This window comes from Emydura macquarii, unplaced genomic scaffold, assembly GCF_026122565.2.
Source record: "Emydura macquarii macquarii isolate MOO-44397 ecotype Brisbane River unplaced genomic scaffold, CSIRO-AGI_Emac_v2 contig_1045, whole genome shotgun sequence".
NCBI lineage: Eukaryota > Metazoa > Chordata > Testudines > Chelidae > Emydura > Emydura macquarii.
The window spans coordinates 12,118,281-12,139,127 of NW_027131182.1; the positions used below are offsets into that span (position 1 = coordinate 12,118,281).

Consider the following 20,847-nt stretch of genomic DNA (forward strand, 5'->3'; position numbering starts at 1 on the left):
AGGAACATAAAACATAAAGCAGAAGGAAGCCCCAGGACTGCTGAGCCCTGCCCCTCCCCCATCACAATCACACTCATAAATCTGTCCAGCTGTCTCTTAGAACTAATTAAGTTGTTGTTTGATTGTATTCTATTTTTTCCTGTGCATCATCCCTCCTCTGCATTGGTTTAAATGACTTTCCTACCATCACAGAGGAACTCTGTGGCAGGGGCATGGATAGAATCTAGTTCTCAGGCAACATTCAACTGCCTTAGCTTTGAGACCATCCTTTCTTTTGCTGCAATCCCCTGCCTCATTCACTACACACCTTCCAACTTTTGCAAGAAATGAGACAGGGGTCCCAGCAACAACAGTGTCATTCATTACACAACTCTGATTCATCCCCAGAGCAGCTCCAGCCTGTGCTCTAAATGAGGCATGGGTACTGTGGAACAATAGTATTTGGTCATGGGTAATTAAAGACTATATCTAATGTATCTGAATGCATATGCACAATAGGGCCGAATTAATCTTGCACAGGCAATTTTCTGCTTCCACAAACACAATAGTGATGGCCTTGTTTAGACACTACACAAAGACTTGGGAGATCTGAGTTCCATTCTTGTGTGACCCTGCAAAATCACTTAATTTCTCTGTGCCTCATACCTTCCTCAATACAAATATTGGAAATAGTAATGCTGCTTCTTTTCTTTAATCATTTCTCTGTCTCACGTGTTTAGATCATAAGCACTTTGTGGGAGGGATTGTGCAATGGATAGCACACACAAGTCACTCCCTTCCTGTGCCTCAGTTTCTGTAAAATGGGGGTGATGATACTGCTCTCCTTTGTAAAGCATTTTGCGATCGAGTGATGAAAAGGGCTAGGCATTATTATTATATACAGCACTCAGTACAATAGGGCCCCAATCTTGTCTGGGACCTCTAGATCATAGTTTCTCAACCTGTGGTACGCGTACCCCTGGGGTACACAGGCAGGGGTACACGGCGAAAAACCCAGTGAAGGGAAGTGAGTGGTAGCTGCCGACTTCTGGGGAAGCCAGGTGGCAGCCACCTGCTTCCCGCCCGGTCTCAGCTCCCAGCTGGGAGGCAGGCAGCCCACACAGTGTGATTTGCCCCAGGCCCGCACCCCCCCTAGGGATGGCCATGGGGAGCGCTACTATTCACTCTGGTGGGCCGCTTGTGCCTGCTCATACCTCACAAGTTCCCACCTGTGTGTGAGGAGAACACCATGTGACCCTGCCATCAGGCAATAGTGATTGGCTAGCATTGACCTTTGTTCCTATATGGAGGAAGGGGAGGAGGAAGGAGGGGAGAAACAGCAGGGGGTTTTATGATCTGCCACAGCTGCACAGCACTGCAGAACGCAGAACTCTCCTGCTTTACGAGAAATACAGTCGTCCAGCAATAAAGGGGAAAAAGATTGTATTTCTCAGAGTGGAAAATTGAGTGTTGGAGTACTTATTAAAATTTTTGGAAGTTAGGGGGTACTTGCTACTTAAAAGGTTGAGAAACACGGCTCTAGGTATTACTGTAATACAAATAATAACAATACTTTCTGTCCTTACAGGATTGCTGGAATTTACTCAGAAAAATGTTAGAGGTGGTTAAAAAGGTTTTCCTGTTAGAAACATCAGCAAGCCTACGTGAGAACGGCAGAACACCTCTGAAATGGCAGGAGATTGAGGACTTTTCAAATTAGCTATTTAGGGACATTCTGTTAGAGTGGGTATTCATGTAAAAAAAAGGCCAGGGCACTTTTCTTCAGAGGGAAGAAAGAAAATTTTTATTCATTAGGTACAGAAAAGTATTAGTAATGAAAATACACCACTCTTTCCTTCCAGGATAATACAATGAATTTTATATTGAGCATCTAAAATGATAAGCACCTGCTTACCAACCAAAAGATGTAATTGTAAGTGACATTGGTTCATACCAACATCTTTCTGTGCTGCTGTCTATCAATACTCTAGTTAATGGGTCTGTCATGTCCACATTTCCATCAAACTCCAGGTTCCCAATGGTAGGAATCAACCATTTCTGTTCTACTCTGAATAGACACTTTGCAGGTTTGTGCTAAGATATTTCTAAAATATTTTATTTATGTAGCCCAGATTATTTAACTAGAGAATGAGCAAAATAGTTTTCTCCTTTGCCCCAATCACCTAAGAAACATGAAAGCTAGGACTCTGACTTCTCAGAAACCTGTGGTTTAACCAGTTTCAAACTAACTTCCTGGAGTCTATTAGCTGAGAAGGAGGAAGGCAAGACATGAACATGAGCGACTTGCAACCAGGCTGGTGATTACGTATATGTTATTATAGGTAAGCTGCAAAGGCCCCTCCCCTTAAAAGGAGGAGTCACTGAGCCCAGGATACAACTGATTATGGGGGACAACTAATGAAAAAACCAGGAAGGGGCGTGGGGGTCACAAGGTCAAATGAAGAAAACCAGAATGGGACACCAAGCAGAGAACCCCGGACAGCGCCCACTGCTCGCGGAAGGTGTCAAGGGAGCCAGCAGATGCTGCCCAGAGGAACTCTGCTCGGATGCATGAATGGACGGAGGAACGGAAGTAGGCCCCACAGTTGCAGACCGCCCCCTCAGCCAACCTCCTCTCCCTGGTCTTGTAGATGGCCATTTTGGCCAGGGCTAGGAGGAGGCTGATGAGGAGGTCCCGTGACTTTGTGGGGCCACGGATGGGGTGTGCATATAAAAACAAGTGTGGGGAGAGGCGCAGCCAGAACCTCAGCAGGAGATTCTGGAGAAGCCGGAACAGGGGCTGCAGCCCCGTGCACTCGAGATAAATGTGCACCAGGATCTCCCTCATGCTGCAAAAGGGACAGATGTCAGGGCGAGGGGTGAACTGCGCCAATAACACGCCCGTGCCTTTGGCTCCGTGAAGGAGCTGCCAACTGATGTCCCTGGCGGGCCGTGGGATCAAGGTGGTCCACCGGGGGTCCTCGCCCTCTGCAGATGGTAGCAAGTCCCGCCATTTGGTGTCAGGGATGAGGGTGAGGAAGTGAAGGGTGTGAGGTGACTAAGGAACATCCAGTCCCCCCACTGCCGCCGCCAGCTGGCCTCAGTGGCTGGATCCATATGGGTCTCCTGCAGGAAAGCCACAGAATACCCCTCCTCCAAAGGAAGGAGAACACCTGGCTCCTGCAGAGACCCGTCCTGCAGTCCCTGGTGTTTAAGGTTGCAAAGGTGACAGGCATTATGAGGAGAGCTGGGGGGATCCTCATGGGCAGGAGCGCTAGTGATCCCCATTGGGCTCCGCAGCAACCCATGGCCAGTCCTGAAGGCCATCAGGATATCACGGAAGCCGCAGACCTGATGGTAGGCTGCAGTGTCCTGCCACCTGGTCCCTTTCCCCTCCTTGCTGGGCCAGGGGGCAGTGCCCTGTCACTCGGCAGAGGTAGCACGGGCCTCCCCTGTTGAATAATGGACCCAGTACTGGGCCCCTTGATAGGGCACCAGGAACGACCCATCGAGCGCCTCTTCGCCATGTGCCGCCGGCTGCAGCTGCCAGCGGAACGAGAGGACGTGGCGGAGGGTGGGGTCCTTACAGCCGAGGGGAAGTGGGCCGACAGTGGAGAGGGGCTTCCCCAGGATGGAGAGGAGAGGCAGAAGTGTGGCATCGGGGAGGAAGGGTGGGACAGAGGAGAGGACCACCCGTATGTCCAGGTCCTTCAGGGGCTCCACGGGGATGTGGACACTCCCCACCGCCAGGCCCGTCTCCACTGCCTCCTGGGTGGCAGCCTCAGATGTCAGGAAGAAGACTGCCTTCCCATACATCTTCGAGGGTGCCACATGGCCGTGGGCCCACCACCCGCGCCAGCGCCCGCATGTTGGTTTCCACTAGTACGCTATATACATTTACCAAAAGTGAGAGAAAGAATTGTGCAAGGTTTTAGAACTGTCAGTCAGACTGGGATTCACTTAGGACATCTTTTCAACAGAGCGCAGAAAACTAGGCACAAGGCATGTTTAACATAATTCTATAATCACTAAGAGATGACTTAGAGCAATCTAATTTCCTGCAGCAGGCTCTGACTGCTATTGAAGAGAAACAGTAATTTCCAAAATAAGCAGTAGAAGCTAGATAATATGGTACTTAAGGATCTTTTGACTTCTAAATATACCAGTCATTTCTCTTTGGGATTTTAGAATAAAGAGCTTAATTTATATTTTTTATAAATATAAAATCCTCCTGTGTGTTCAGTGTAGCATCAGCTGTTATGGAAGTCATTAGTTAACAAGTTTGATACTACTGTCAACTGACTTCCTCAGCAATTTGCATAGATTTACTACCAAGCTGTGTGCTTTATACTTTTAAAATGATTTACATAGCTAGGAATGCTGCCACAGCCTATTTCCCCAAAGAGATATCATACATAATTGTAAACTGCTGCAGAAACAAGTAATAAAACCATTAATCCCCCTAACGTCTGTACATTATTTACTATGTAAAAGCAGCAATATCCATCATGCAAATCCAAAGTCTCACAAATCCAAAGTTATACTCAGTGAAAGGAATAATTTTAACTATTCCAACCATTGCTGGGTTCTAAATTCATTGGAACCACTATGGAAAAAACCTCTAGTAACATTATGGACAGCTCAATGAAAACATCTGCTTAGACAGACAGCTGTCAAAAATAAATAAAGCAAAAAATAGTTGAGTATGTAAACAGTGAGACAGAAAACAGTACTAAAAATAGTACATCATATATAACTCAATAGGATGCTCTCACCTAGAATACAGTGTTCAATTCTGGTTGCCCTATCCCACAAAAAGATGTGGCAGAAATGGGTTCAGAGACAGACAACAATAACATAACATAATGCAATAGGGGCATGGGAAAACTTCCATATGAGGAGAGAATGAAAAGATTGGGATTGTTTAGTTTAGAAAGCATAGACATATAAGTATGGACATGATAGCGATATTAAATAATAAATGATACAGAGAAGGTAAATTGGGTGTCCTCTTTTACCCTCCCTCATAATACCAGAACAAGGGAACATCCAATATAATTGAGAAGCAGAAGATTTAAAATTGTTGAAAAGAAATACTTGTTTTAAGCACACACTGAGTAATTAACCTTTATCACAAGATATCACCAAGGCTAAAAGATTAGCAAGATTTCAAAAATGCTTAGATATTTATGTGGGTAACGTACATCCACAGCTTTATTAGATAGGATAAAATATTTCTGAGTGATATACATAATCATACTTCATCCCATTGACCACTGATACTCAGACCTCAGTGGTTCAGGACTGAAATTAGCGATCAACATTTCCCAAAAAAGCCACAGTGGTGTGAATTCATTGTTCCATTTGCGCGCGCGCTCTCTCCCTCTCCCTCTCTCTCTCTCTCTCTCTCTCTATATATATATATAATGACTAACCAAGTATTATTATTTTATCAACTACATTGGCTAATAACATAGTAAAAGCATTCTGATTGGTTAATAATTAAATTACACAGTGTTTTAATATCCTGTGCTGCAAAGAGCCACAGGAAACACAATAAAGAGCCACTTGCGGCTCCCGAGCCTCAGTCTGAATATCACTGGTATAGACTGATAGTAAGAAACTTCCCCTAATTCCAAAATTCTCCTTTACTTTTTTTTCTTACTTTCTTTCTCCTTCTTTTACTTTCCCCTAAAACACTTGGTAGTGGCCACTGTTGGAGACCACTGATGGACTATTGGTCTGAGCTGGTATTGCAATTCCTGTGTTCTTTGCCTCCTCTGAATACTATGTTTCAATCAGAATACAACACACTGAATAGACGTGCTCCCATAGAGTATTCTCTTAGTATTCACAGCATTTGTTACCTGGGTAGACAATCCTTTTCATTGCATTTCTTTTGTCGTCCATTTGGCTGCATTTCTGGGTCACAGAAGGAGTTTTTCATCATACTGCCCCCCTTTTTCACACATTGGGCTGTCTGTCGCTGAACACCTGCGTGAATAATAATTTCCCCATGCATATTAAATTCTTAAACCTTTGTGCTCAGTTCCAAATGGACAGTGACTATGTTGGCTTATCAAGCCCATCCCAGTAAGTGGCAGTGTCTGTGGTTTTCAGAACAAAAAGGAAACAGCAGAAGAGACTGTTTGAATCATAGAATCTTAGAAGATTGGGGTGAAAGGAACCTCAGGAGGTCATCTCGTCCAACCCCTTGCTCAAAACAGGGCCAACCCCAACTTAATCATAAAAGAATGCTTGTTCTGTACTCATTTTGTTTTCAAAAGGGGAGGCATATTCCCTCCTAATGTATTATGTTCTTGGTCATATTTGAAGAATAAAAAGCATATCAGAGCACTTGAAATATATTAGCCAATACACAATGGGCCACTTCTCAGAAAGTTGGAAAAAATATTTGTCCCTTTAAAAGAGAGATACAGCTAAACCAGATACCAAAGGCTCAAAAAACCCATTGAGGAGATAAACTCTGTTATTTTTTAGATTGCGTGCTGTGCATTTGTTACTTTCACTCCATTCCTCTGTGGTGGAATGGGATTCAGAATGAACAAACACAAGATGCTCTCTCTCCATTGACCCACAGAGGAAATGCAGTGCAGTAATATATGTGTCATTCCCAGGATATTAGAGAAACACTGGATTTATAGCTTATTACCATGCTTTTTAACACACTAATAACTCCCCATCCCTACCCCAGTTGCCTTTCCCGCCCCTTTTTCCCTCCTATGATTGGAGGGGTGTTAACAGACCATTTCACCTTGAATGGTCTTTTGAAATATGTATTAACTACTTATGCTAAACAACCTGGCCCATCTTGCATTTAGCTGTGACACTGTGAGTACATTTCTCAGACCTGAAGAAGAGCTCTTTGTGCACTGGAAAGCTTGTTTCTCTCACGAACAGAAGCTGGTTTAATAAAATATATTACCTCACCCACCTTGCCCCACAGAGGACATGAAAGTTTTGTGATGTGGGGATGAACTGCATAGATCCATTGGCATAAATGCCTACATGTGGATTAGAGAGAAAAAGTGGGTTAGGTAATTTTATTGGACCACCTTCTGTTGGAGAGAGAGACAAGCTTTTGCACCACACAGAGGTCTTCTACAGGTCTGGGAAAGGTACTAAGGGCAGGTCTACACGTAAATGCTAAAGCAGCCGCTACCTACGCTGATGAGAGGGCTTCTCCCATCAGTGTAGGTCAGTGGTTCCCAACCCCTGGCCTGTGGCCAAAAGTGGCCCGGCATTCCTCTCCCGCTGGCTGCAGAAGGGAGCCACTGCCTAAGGACCTAGGTGGAGTTCATGGAGCTAGAGGAGGCATGCAGTTTCCCTGCTGCAGCCAGGGGGATGGGAGATCAGCGAGGATGCAGCTTCCTCGCTGAACTCCTTCTGTCTGGTTGCAGTGGGGCGAGGGGAGGCTGCTGGTAGAGACTGGTGGCCCTTCAGGGTTGTAAAAATGATATCTGTGGCCTTCGAACCAAAAAGGTTGGGAACCACTAGTGTAGGTATTCCACCACCATGAGAGGCAGTAGCTATGTCAATGGGAGAAGCTGTCCCATCAACACAGCGCTGTTCACACCAGGAGTTAAGTTAGTATAACTACATCACTCAGGGCTGTGGATTTTTCACACCCCTGAGTGACGTAGTTATATCAATGTGTCACATATAGACTTGGCCTAAGAGTGTCACAGCTAAATATCAGATTGAACAGATAGTTTAGCATAAGTAGTTAGCACGTATTCTAAGGGACCATTCAAGTTGAAGTGGCCTGTTAATACCCATGAAGTCATAGGACAAAAAGGTGGGTAGTGGGTTACAGATTGTTCTAGTAAGTCATAAATCCAGTGTCTTTACTAGGACCAAGATTTTTAGTGGCTAACAAAGTTATGAATTTAAGTTCCCAGGCTCATCTTTTGAAAGTGCTGTGCAGGTTTCCTTTGAGGATGAGGACTGATAGGTCAGATGTAGAGTGATTTCTTTGTGAAAAGTGTTCACTCACAGATGTGGTGATTTGTCTTTTATCATTTTCCAGTGTGAGTTCATTTAAGAGCATAGTGATTGTTTGGTTTCACCCACATAGTTGTTATTGGGGCATTTAGTGCACTGCATGAGGTACACCACATGCTGTGATAGGCATGTGCAGGACCCAGGGATCTTGAAAGGTGTGTTGTGGGGGGATGTTGATCACTGTAGTAGTGCAGATATGTCTGCAGGTTTTGCATCTGTTGTTATGGTAGGGTCTGGTGTCACTTTGAGTTGGTGTGTCCTGGTTTGTGGGGAACTTGCTTCTGATGATGAGCTTGGAGAGTGTGGGGAGGTTGCTTGAAGTCCAGAAGAGGGAAAGATTTTTTTCAGGATCGGGACCCCATCGAGTATGAGTTATAGTTGCTTCATGATACCCCATATGGGTTCCAGTGTGGGGTGGTAGGTGACATTGTGTGTGTGAGGGCAGAGGGAGTGTTATTTCTAAAAGCAGGTTCTCTTGGGGTATTTGGTAGCTCATTTCATGACATGATCTACCTCTCTGGTGGAGTGTCCTTGTTTGGGGAAGGCAGTTTTGAGTGTGTTAATGTGTATAACCCAGACTTTCTCCCTGGTGCATATTCTGTGGTATCTGAGTGCCTTCTGTAGATAATAGATTTCTTGGTGTGTTTGGGGTGGTTACTCAATCTGTGCAGGTAGGTGTGGTGACCAGTGGGTTTCTCGTATATAGTTGTCTGTAGGATTCATTGTTAAAGCTGATTGTGGTGTCCAGGAAGTTGATGCTAGTGTGGGAATGTTCCAGAGAGAGTTTAATGGACAGATGGTGGTAATTCAAGTTGTGGTGGAAATCTATAATGGAGTTTAAGTCATCTGTCCAGAGGATGAAAATATCATTGATGTATCTCAGGTATATCATTGGTTTCATGGTGCATTTGTCCAGAAATTCTTCAAGATGCCCCATTAAGAGGATGGCATATTGGGGAGTCATCCTAATACCAAGGGCTCTTCCCATGGTTTGGACATACTGTTTGTTGATGAATGTAAAATTATTATGAGTGAGGATGAAATGGATGACTTTGGCGATGTGTTTGGGGCACATATCTGAGGGTTCTCCATTGTCTTGTCTCATTGTCTTGTAAATATTGGAGGCAGGCAGCTATGCTGTCATTGTGAGGGATGTTGTAGGGAAGTGACATACATGGTGGTAAAGATGGTGCTTTGAGGGAGGTTGTTAATGTTGTGGAGTTTTTGGAGGAAGTCGGTTGTGTCCTGGAGGGAGGTGGTCCCTTGTATGGTGAGTGGTTTGAGGATGGTTTCTAAGAGTCCCAATATTCCTTCAGTAAGAGTGCTATGGCCAGATATTATCGATTTGCCTGGATTCCTTTGTTTGAGGATTTATAGCTTATTACAACAATTTCTAACCCACTAACCCCCCTTTTTTCCTAGGACTACAGTGGTGTTAACTGGCTATTTCACCTTGAATGGTCCCTTAGAATATGTGTTAACTATTTATGCTAAACTATCTGTTCAATCTTATATTTAACTGTGATATTCTTAGGCCGTGTCTACACTAGAAAAATAAGTCGACATAAACTATATCGACTTTCAGCTACCACTATAATTACAGCAGTGGCTGATATCCACACTGCTCTCCTTGGGTCGGTGGAGTGCATCCTCACCAGGAGCACTTCTACCAACCTGAGGGGCAGTATGGGGCAGTGTGGGGAGCTTGCTAGGTCCTGGCTCGCACCCAGGAGCCGGGAACCAGTTGCCCCAGGCTTGCAGCAGCCAGGGCTTGTCTCCTTGCTCCCAGCCAGGAGCGGGAACCAGCCGCCCTGACTTTCTTGTCAATTGGAGCAATTAAATTGACAAGAATGACAGCCCTTCCACCGCTGTAAGGGGATGCAGTGTCTACACTGACACTGTGTCGTCCTAGCTATGCTGACGAAAGGTGCTGGTTGAGGTAGTTTTATTTTGTCAAAAAAACAGGGCAGTTTTATTGGTGAGGGAGGGGGGCTGATTGCAGTGTGTACACCAGCAGTATTTTGTTGAGAAAAGCTGACCTTTGTTGACAAAACTCTCTAGTGCAGACCATAGAATCATCATAGAATCATCAAAGATTAGGGTTGGAAGAGACCTCAGGAGGTCCTCTAGTCTAACCTAGACCAGGCCTTAGTACTGTTCCCAGAGGTTGGTCAAATAAAAGATATTACCTCACCCACCCACCTTGTCTCACTGATATCCTGAAACCAACACAGCCACAGCAACACTGCATACATGGGTATTACACAGAAGCTCTTACTACTAGTGCAGCCAATGCTGCAATAATAGCTGTGTGGAAATCTTACGCACCAACATCATCAGTTGTCAAAATTTGGAATCATGTCCACACTCCCTGTGGAAACCGTCTACATATCAGTCAATCTGATGAGCTCACAGAAGTATAAACATTCAAGAAAGCATGGGCACCAAGAGCAGTAGCCAAACATCTGGCACTTTCATCAGAAAAATTGCTGATTTTGTGAATTACATCAGGCCTTTAATCCAACTGAAAGAAGATGATGCAGAACTCCTCGTAATTCATTTTCAACTAACACGTTTATAAGCAATTTCCTTTAGTGCAGTTAAGTCATTAACCTCTTAACTGACTTCCGTGGATCCTGAAATCACCATGAGAAGCGAAAGCACATAGGCCTGGTCTACATTACATGGTTAGGTTAACATAAACTGCCTTGCATCAACCTAACTGTGAAAGTGTCTTCACATAAATTTGGCTCCCGCTGATGTAAGAGTCTCTACGTCAACTTAGTAACACCTCTTCCCTGAGTAGCATAGTCACAGTCAATGTAATTAGGTCAATGAAGACACTGCATTGCTTACATAGACACTTACCAGCTTTCAGGAGCTGTCCCACACTGACATTACAATAGATACAAGCACTTCTAGTGAGACACTGCTGAGACAAGAAGCCAAGTGTGCACACACAGAAGCGATTTAATAACAGGGGTGGTTGTATACCGACATAAGTTAGGTTGCCATAATTTTATAGTGTAGACATGGACGTAGTTTCTAAGGATCAAAAAAGTCTGTATCGCGGCATATCAATAAAAAGGCCTAAGAATAATTTCATATTCCCAAGTAAAAGGCAATGCAGATCAGACTAAGCTATCTATAACAAGGCTATCAATTCAAAACTGGACTATTCATCCTGCTTCTGGAAAGTCAATTAGACATAACACAAAAAGAAGACAAATTGAAATGTTTGGCCAAATTTCTGCAAAACTTGAAGAGTTTTCTGATTGCAAAAGCTGGGCTAGGGAATTGTTTGATAAGCCGTGAGAGGCAGAAAGCCAAAGTCAGTGGCAAAAATGAGCAGACAGCAAAAGATGCCAGGATGATCATGGTCTTCAGAGGGAACAGAGAGACAAAGTTCCTTGGAACATAACTGACAGGAGAGGCAGACTTGGAAATTGTGAGCAAAGAAACTATCTCCTGTGAATTTGTTTCTACTGTATTCAGGAACACACAACGTTGTGTAAACAAACAGTATTGCTAACCTCTTGGGACAAAATGGCAATAATATTGTACCACTGTTACTTTTATCCTCCCTTATGTAGGTCTGTTGAAGGGTCAGAACAAAATATGCTACTGTGTGGTCAGGGACAAGTGTTGTATTTTAGATAAAGAGGTGTCAAGTTTGCATAGATTCTTTAGCAGGTTTCAAGAAAATAAATTTAAATAGAAACCTTCTAATAATACATAATAAGCAACCCATAAGCTTTGAAAGACTAATGAATTTTTCCCAGTATTTCAGACTATCCCCAATATAGCCATTGCATATATAAACAAACTTTAAATATTTGTTTCCTAATATTTCACACAAGAATTGTGGTTATTTTTTTTTCATGGAATATCACAGCACTCCAATTTCACTTATCATGAAGTTCAGCAAAATGGCTTACAAGATGAACATGGAGAAGATAGGATGCAAATGGAAAAATCCAAAGGAGGAAATTAAAGTAGTTTTTGACGGTGGCAGTGGAGTGGTAGCGGTGGGTTGATCATTACTGAAAAATGCCAAGAGAATTTAACAGAAAATGATAAACTTTCCATCAATATTTGTGTTATTCTATAGTATTTAATGAACAATTATAATTCTTTTAAATAGAATTCTATAGGATGGTTAAATAAAGCCTATGGCAACACTATTAAATTCGATAATTTTTTTAGACAAGTTTCTATTGAACCCTCTTGTCTTCATCCTTATTCCGTTCTATGGGACTTTTCCATAAAGATGTTTGCTCTTTGTTTTGGAAATATAATCAGAGAGTTTGGCAAATGTCACTGTCAGTTATAAAATGAGGACGTTATCAGAAATGCTTCTCTTCCCCTTTTCAAACTCAGATTGTTTATGTTAACATTTTCAAATAAGACAGACATGAATTATTTCCCAGATGCTGCATTATTTAGCATAGTTTGAGCTGCTGTAATGCATTTTAAAGCAGAAGTCTGTTGATAAAGTAGTCTCTTCAAACATGTACAGAAGCTTTGTTTACAGTGTGTGTGTTCTTATTGCTGCCCTAACCACTGACATCAGGAAGCTCATCTATTTGAGTCTTGTCAGTTATTTCAAGCTGTAATCACACAAATACCATTCTTAATAGGAGCCTTAAGTGGATTCACATTATACAGTAATTGCAGAATCTCAGAAAGTTCTGGGGTTGTGTAGAAATTAAAGGTGGATATAGGTCTCTAATCTTTCCATTATGGATGTGCATAATGCACTTCAAAGCCAGAGGGCCTACCATGTGCACATCAAGGTGCAAATAGATTAAATGAAATAAAATAGATTAAATTAAGCAAAACAAACAAACAATTACTGTATTTGGTAACTTTAAATATCAAATGTTCTGTATGAAGCAACCTCACTCTGGCCCTAACCTATTCCAACGTAAGCACATCAGTAATTTAAAATACAAGTCCCACTAAATCAGACATAACAACATACTTAAATGCTTCATTGAACCGAGGTCCCTAATGTAATTTCTCTATAGTGGTGCTACTGCCCACCCCCCATCTATTTCTCCGTGATCACAGTGTTGTGGCCCTGCTCCATCTTAGCAACGATTTGATGTGGCACTGGTGGACACCAGCATAGTTGCAGAACTGTATGTGTGTGTGTGGCGAAAAGTCCAAGGGGTTTGATTGCCACTGCAGAGATCTTGCTCTATGTTCAGAAGCTAGGACATGTGCAGTGTCTCAAAGGAAAGAGACCTTTCTGTTGGTGAAGCAGCCTCCCTTCTACACCCAACCCCACACTGAGTGATCACTTAGGTCAGGTCTACACCAGGAAATTAGCTCGTTATAACTAATTCGCTCAGGGATGTGACAAATCCACACCTACGAGCGACACAGTTAAACCAACTTAATCACCTGTGTATACAGCACTAAGTCAATGGGAGAATTCTCCCGTCAACATAGCTACCGCTTCTTGTAGAGGTGGATTACGTAAGCCATCGGCAGAAGCCCTCCCATCGGCATAGGTAGCGTTACTGAAGCGCTACAGTGGTGTATCTGCAGCATTTTAAGTGTAGACCTGCCCTCAGTTGCTTGAAAATCATTCACTTTCTTGTTCTCCCAAACCTTCTGTGCCTCACAGTCTCACTCGCAAATACCCAAAACCACTATATACAGAAGTGGCTGAGCTAGCAATTCCAGTGCAAATGTGCTTTTTTGCATGCAAGTACACTCCTAGGGATATGCATAGCCAACATTTGTGCAAACAGAATGAGTTTGCACAAATGTTCGTGAAAAAGCAAGCAAGCAGTATCAACATGGTCAGATCAAACAGTGATTTGTTCACAACAATTTTCCCCATTCTTTGCCCATATCAGATCAACCCTGAGCTGGAAGGACTATTTTTGATGGGAGAGCCCAGTTCACTTTCCATGCCCATTCAGTTCTTAATTCATCGGCTAAGTTTACCAATAAAAATGCTGGTTACAGCATGGTTGGGTTAGGCTTTTTCTGATGTTCACTCAGACCCTGAACACTTCCTTTGAAGTGCCATCTTTATTCATCAAAACTAAAAAATGAAAATGTAGACATAAAGGGTCTGTATTGGAAAAACTGAGATGTGTAAAAGTATGTGTGTGATTGTGTGCCTAATTGCAACTGACATTAAATTGATTTTGTACATGAGCATGTGCGTGCATACGCACACACGCACAGTGTTTTACCTTGCTCTTTGAATGCACAAATAATCACTCTAATTGTATGCACAAATTATATACACAATTATGAAAGCAGCCTTATATTCCTAACTTTTTGAAAATCAGTACCTATGTCCATAAAGAAAACACACTGACCACTGGTTTGTAAAATCAAAACCACAACTTTTGGATTGAACTTCACCTCTGGGCTAAACAAGTACACATGGAGGTAAATTTGCAATGCTGAAGCTGAAAGGGATTTAGTGGATGTACACCAATTAACCCCAATAGGAATTTATGGCTAAATCCCTTTACAAGCTTTGAAAATGTACCACTTGCTTGTTATTTCTATGGAGAGAGAAGCTTTTGCATTCTGCTTAATGCTATCTTTCAACGAAGAGGTTATCCTTTATTACACCAATAGTGGCTTAATGCCACTTTAATCTAATTCTCAGAGACATGATTACAGCCTTTAGAAAAGACTGATTGTATTTGCAATTTTTTAATCAACAATTATTTAAAGAATGATATTCAAGAAAAAGCATAGTAAAGGTTGTATGCATCCATATAGGTCAAATGATGTATTGTTTAATATGCAATCCTGACAATTAGTGTCTAGAGGAATATGGCTAGCTAGAGCATTTTAGTGTTGCTCTCTGCAAGCAACATATTGGTCCACACAATCTCGATTGCAAAGCTGTCATCTTTTTGTTTTGCAGCACTTAGAAAATGTAATAGCTTACTACGCTGTTAGGATGAGATAGAGGTTACGGAACATTATGATTTTTACAGTAAGTGACCCTTTGTTATTTTTCTTGCAGCCACAACTTTTCAGGGCTTGTGTGTGGGGGATTTGGTTTTACTTTTTTAAATTATTAAATTATTTCATATTACATTAGATAATACATTTATTATACACATTTAAAAAGAAAAGAAAAAAAGAGTAGATAAACTTTGCATCTCTGAAGTACAAGTAAACCTTCATTTTAAACACAATCCATTATCCCATCTCACACTCAATTTGTATAGAGGTTTCCAAAAGGGGTAAACCCTGCACGGAAGTCTCTCAAATGGAATCAAGTGTGCTTACTGGGGGGAAAAAAGTCAATATCAGGTGACAGCTCGTATCTCTCAGGTTCTGTTGTTGCAGTCTAATCTGATCCAGTCTCTTTTTTAGATTAAACAAGCTAAATCCATGCATAGGAGAGAAGAGAAATAACTAGAACAATACATGAAAATGCAGCTTTTGTTCCTACTTAGTAGTTTTGTTGCTGGAAAACCAAAGCATAAGACGTGTTTAGCCATTCTTGAACCCCAGCTTCATTTCCTTACCTCCAGAAAACATCTCCCTGTAACCAAGCTGTAGGAGGCAGAACAGAGTAAGGCCACTTGATGTTGATCGATTGTGATAATGATTATTATTAGGGGTCTGCTCCAAGGCCCACTGGAGTCTTCCCACTAACTTCACATGGGCTTTGGATCAGGCCCTGAGTAACAAATTGCTCCCAGAAAAGAAAATATCCATAAATGGTGGCAACCTTGTCCTGCTGGATATGCCAGTCAGCTAATCTGATAGTGCCTATATAAATAACTGGCACTTCTTATTTAACAAAACAACTAGTCCTTCATTAAAGGAAACTGTGACCACAAAATCCTTGGAGTCATTTTACCATCACTTTTTAGTCTAAACGAACGCAATTTTAATAATTTCTTTGACTCCATTTTGAACTTATTTTCAGCATCACTTGTTATATAACATGTTTATTAGTAAGATGGCTTGGATTTAGCACAACAGCTCCATTACTGTCAATGACATTCAATTCTGAGTCTAAAATACCCTGCATTGCACTAAAAAATAATCATTGTCTAAATCAAGAAGCTAGTTTTATGGAAGCTCAGATAATTGTGGTATTTAATACAGTTTGGAAATAATATTTCATATTGACCTCTTGTAATGAATCCACTGACAGGGAAAAGAAGAGTGTCACGTTAACATAGCATGTAATAGGTCAATACTTTCTGGTTCTAGAAGGTCAACAATTAATACAATTCCTATTCCTCATTATACGTAATACGTGTTTAGAATAACAACTTTCTGTTTTCTACACTGATGGAACTTCTCAAATACACCAACAATGATGCTGCTATCTAACTCTAGAAAACAACATCACAATCCGCCCCCAAATAAGGGGGCTGTACAGAGTATTGCCACCACAAGAACGGGCAAGGATGGGAATTGTGATTCTGGTTTCCCCCTTGCTACAGGGACGGGATAGTAGGAACTATTTGCTACTGGTATAGATCAGCAGCAGTTTACTTACCCCTTTGTGCCAAGGCTCCACTGCCCTTGGCTGCCCACCTACATATGACAAAATTAGTGGACCTGCCCAAGTTTCTTTCCCCACATATCATGACCCGTTATGATTCACCCCTTGATTTCCCTGAGCTGCCAGGTAGCAGCAGAACCCATGCTATATTTCAGTTTCCACCTTTGCAGAGAACTAGAAGTGAACTCTAGTACTTGGAAAACGGTAAGTAATAAGTGGGGATGCCATTTATTTGTTAGAAATCAATAAACAAAAGTACCCGGGGATCATCTATTTAAGTGATTCAACTGGTAATCCAAAAAACAGAGCCAAAGAGCACAGGGGTTATTCAACCGGCCGTTCAACCAGAAGGTATTTTCCAGGATTATAATTATTTTAGCGAATAAGAAAATAGTTCTGCTAATGTTAAAGAAAACAAAACATGCAGTTCAATATAACATTAATCTCATTTAATCAGCACTTAGATACTATGGGGATTGAGGAGTTATTATCTAGATAAAAATATTCTGCATAACATTCAATCCAAGGGTTTTAATTGTTTTAGATACCTAATTAAATTAGAGGGTTTTTTTTTCCCCGCTAACAGGAAAAGCATACTGTGTTTTACTGACTGACAATACATCAGTGTTCTGAGAAATGTAGGAACACATAACAAGCGTGAAAAAAAAAATCACATTGACCCCAGCAGTTAATTTCCTAAAATGAAAGCTGTAACAAGCCAGTTCTTCAAACTACAGAGAACAAATAACCATAGCTATTTTCCTCATAGGGAAAATGTAAATACTAGTATTAATGTTTGTCTTTTCTGCCTTAATACACTTGACTTCACTACATACTAAATTTGTTACAAGATTTTTTATTTTTTCCTTTAATACTAAAATCTTATGGAATGCAATAAAAGTAATCAATAATAATCTCACAGCACTCACAAAAACATAATTAGAAATGGAAAAGGCCAATATCCTCTTAAGAATCCCTTTGCAGATGCAAGTTTGTTCCCCCATTACTCTATGTAGTCTAGTTATAAATGACTCAGCCAATGGGATTCCTACCACATCGCTTAGACTTTTCTACTGTCTAATAGATCTTATTGAAATTTACAAATACAATTTTCTTTAAAGTCCAAACTGACTAACAGCTGAAAGTTACAAATCTACTGAAAAATCAACTGACTTTTTACCATTCACAGCATTTTTCTCCAAAAAGTATTTTATGTTTCAAAGAGATGGCTTGAAGCCTCTGTTTTGCAGACCCCTCCCCCCCCCCCACCCGGCTATGCATTATTTTATGCTTGCTTTCAGTTATCACTGACTTCACTTTATTCATCCATCTGTTTTAAGACGATATTCCTAACACATTACTTTTATTATCAAAGACAAATTTCTGCACCTGTTGTTGGATTCCACCTTATGTTTCTTATTCTACTTTCTACAACAACCAATTTTTGTTGTCTGATTTATGATTCTATAATGAACTGCCATAACACTTTGATTTTTTAAAATAATCACAATGTAGAACAAATTAAACATATACAACTTCTCCACAATATTTTACATCAGCTGATTACTGAGAAATGGTTGGGAAAACATTGTTTCCTATTAGTGCAGTACAAAACTGAAGACAAAAAATTTATTTAAATGTATTAAAAAACTGGTAATACAAAAACAAAAAAATCTTTACACCATTAATAACCTCGATTGGCGGTCTACATGATCACTACAAGTGCTAGCAACTACTCCAGTGGAAAACACCGTAATAATGCATTTTTCAGCTTGGTTTGTAGACAAAGATGAAATTCAGGCTAGGTGTTATACAAACCCATTTGCTATTCCCTACATAATGTTAATAAATTTTATCACCTACTCTGACCTCCTATATAACAGAGACTAAAGAATCTCACCTCAATTTGGCTCTTCGATAATTAGAATGCTGTTAGGATAACATCCTTGGAATTTCTAAATATTATAGATGACAATTTCCTAACAGTACAAAAGTTCAAGGGAAGTCTGACAGAAGTCTGATTGCTTGAGTCATTTATAACTAGACTATATAAACTAGGGGGGAAACAAACTTGCACCAGCCAGGGGGTGGCTAAAGTGACATCAGCCTTTTCTATTTCTACTTGTTATGGTTTTATGAGTGCAGTATGATAAGTATTGGTTACTTTAATCACATTCCAATACAAGGAAATTCTATATTAGACCTCATCTCAACAGGGTAAAAGGAACTGATCACAGACCTAAAAATTAATGGTAGCTTAGGTACACATGATCATGGTTTGATCATATTTGTGAGATGCAACAGAATAAAGTCCAAATCTCTCTCTCTCTCTCTCTCACACACACACGCACACGCACAGAGCTTTAAAATGGACCTATTTCACAAAGATGAAAACAATTATAAGCCAAATCAGCCAAGTGAAAGAATTTAAACAAAAAATATGAATGATAGTTGGAAATTTTGTATGAACATTTTGCAAGATACCCCAAAAGCCACAATCAAGAAAGAAGGCCACACTAATTAGAAAAGTAAAACTAGCAGCCTGGCATAGAGGGGAAGTAAAAGCAACTATAAATGTATATAACAAATGAAAGAAAGGGGAAAGAGGTAGTAATGAATATAAATCAGAAGTTAGGAATAGTTGTAAATAGATAAGGGAAGAAAAGGGCCAGAAGGAGAATTCTATGGCTACCAGAGTTAAGGATAATAAGGAGTGATTTTTAAAGTATATTAGGAACAAATAGAATATTAACAATGGTATTGGTTCATTACTATATACAACTGGTAGAACTGTCAATAATAAATAGAAAAGGCAGACGTGTTCAATAAATATTTCTGTTCTGCACTTGGTGAAAAAAACAAATGATGTAGTCGTATCATATGAAGATGAAACACCTTCTGTTCTAATAGTAAAGCAGGAGGGTGTTAAACAGCAGCTACCTAAGTTAGACATTTTTAAAAAAGCAGATCCTGATAACTTGCATCTAAGAATCTTAGAAGAGCTGCTTGAGGAGCTTGCTGGACTCGTAATGTTGATTTTCAAGAACTCTTGAAACACTGGGGAAATTCCAGAAGTCTGGAAGAAAGCTACTGTTTTGTCAATATTTAAAAAGGATAAACAGAATGACCTGGGTATTTATCGGTCTGTCAGCCTGACTTTGATCCAGGCAAAAACCAAAGTTGAATGAGTGACACAGTATTCAGTAAAGAACTAAAGGAAGATAATATAATTAAATGCCAATCAACATGGATTTATGGAAAACAGATCCTGTCAAATTAACTTGGTATCTTTTTTGATGATATTACAAGTTTAATTCATAAAAATAATAGGGATGATTAATATGCCTAGACTTCTTAAGACATTTGATTTGGTACAACATGATATTTTGATTTACAAGCTAGAATGATACAAGATTAACATGATGGCACACGTTAAATGTATTAAAAACTGGCTAACTGATAGGTCTCAAACTGTAATTGTGAATAGGAACCCATCATTCACCCAGTGTGATTCTAGTGAAGTCCTGCAGAGATCAGTTTTTGGCCCTATGCTATTTTAAGTTTTTATCAATGACTTGGAAGAAAAAATAAAATCACTGATAAAGTTTGCAGATGACTCAAAGACTGGTGGAGGGATATATAATGCAGATGATACATCAGTAATGTAGAGCAATCTGGATTTCTTGGTAAACTGAGTGTAATACATTTGATATGGCCAAATGTAAAGTTATACATCTAGGAGCAAAGAATGTGGGTCATAATTACAAGATGTAGGACTCTATCCTGCGAAGCAGTAACTCTGAATAAAAATTGGGGCCGGTTCATAATCAGCTGGACATGAGCGCTTGTGCAAGGCTTTTGTGATCCTTGGATGTAAACAGGAGAACAGATAGGAGTAGGGCGGTTATATTACCTCTGTATTTGGCACTGATGTGACTGCTGCTGGAATACTGTGTCCAGCTCTGCGGCTCACAATTCAAAAAGAATGTTGGTACATTGGAGAGGGTTCAGAGAAGAGCCATGAGAATGATTAAAGGATTAGAAAATTCATTTTATAAGGATAGATTCAAACTAAACAGATGGAACTCCTCAATTTATAGGAGGTGAAGGGGTGACTTGATCACAGTTTCTAGGTACCTACACTGGGAACAAAAATTTGATAATGGGCTCATCAGTCTAGCAGAGACAGGACTAACAAGACAGAATGGCTCAAAGTTGAAGCTAGACAAATTCAGACGGGAAATAAGGTGCAACATTGATTACCCTGACTGTTAAAATCTAATGTTGATTTTAAAAATTGCCAGTGATGGAGAATCCATCGTAACCCT

The 20,847-nt window shown here is 40.6% G+C and overlaps 1 protein-coding gene across 1 annotated transcript in view; it reads right to left on the reverse strand.

The window, feature by feature from the left end:
- ADAMTS12 (ADAM metallopeptidase with thrombospondin type 1 motif 12) overlaps positions 1-20,847 on the reverse strand; it is a 244,510-nt gene that overhangs the window by 45,022 nt on the left and 178,641 nt on the right. The window contains exon 17 of the mRNA XM_067545490.1: positions 5,847-5,973. Coding sequence (XP_067401591.1) covers positions 5,847-5,973 — 127 coding nt within the window. The remainder of the gene's footprint in view (positions 1-5,846; positions 5,974-20,847) is intronic.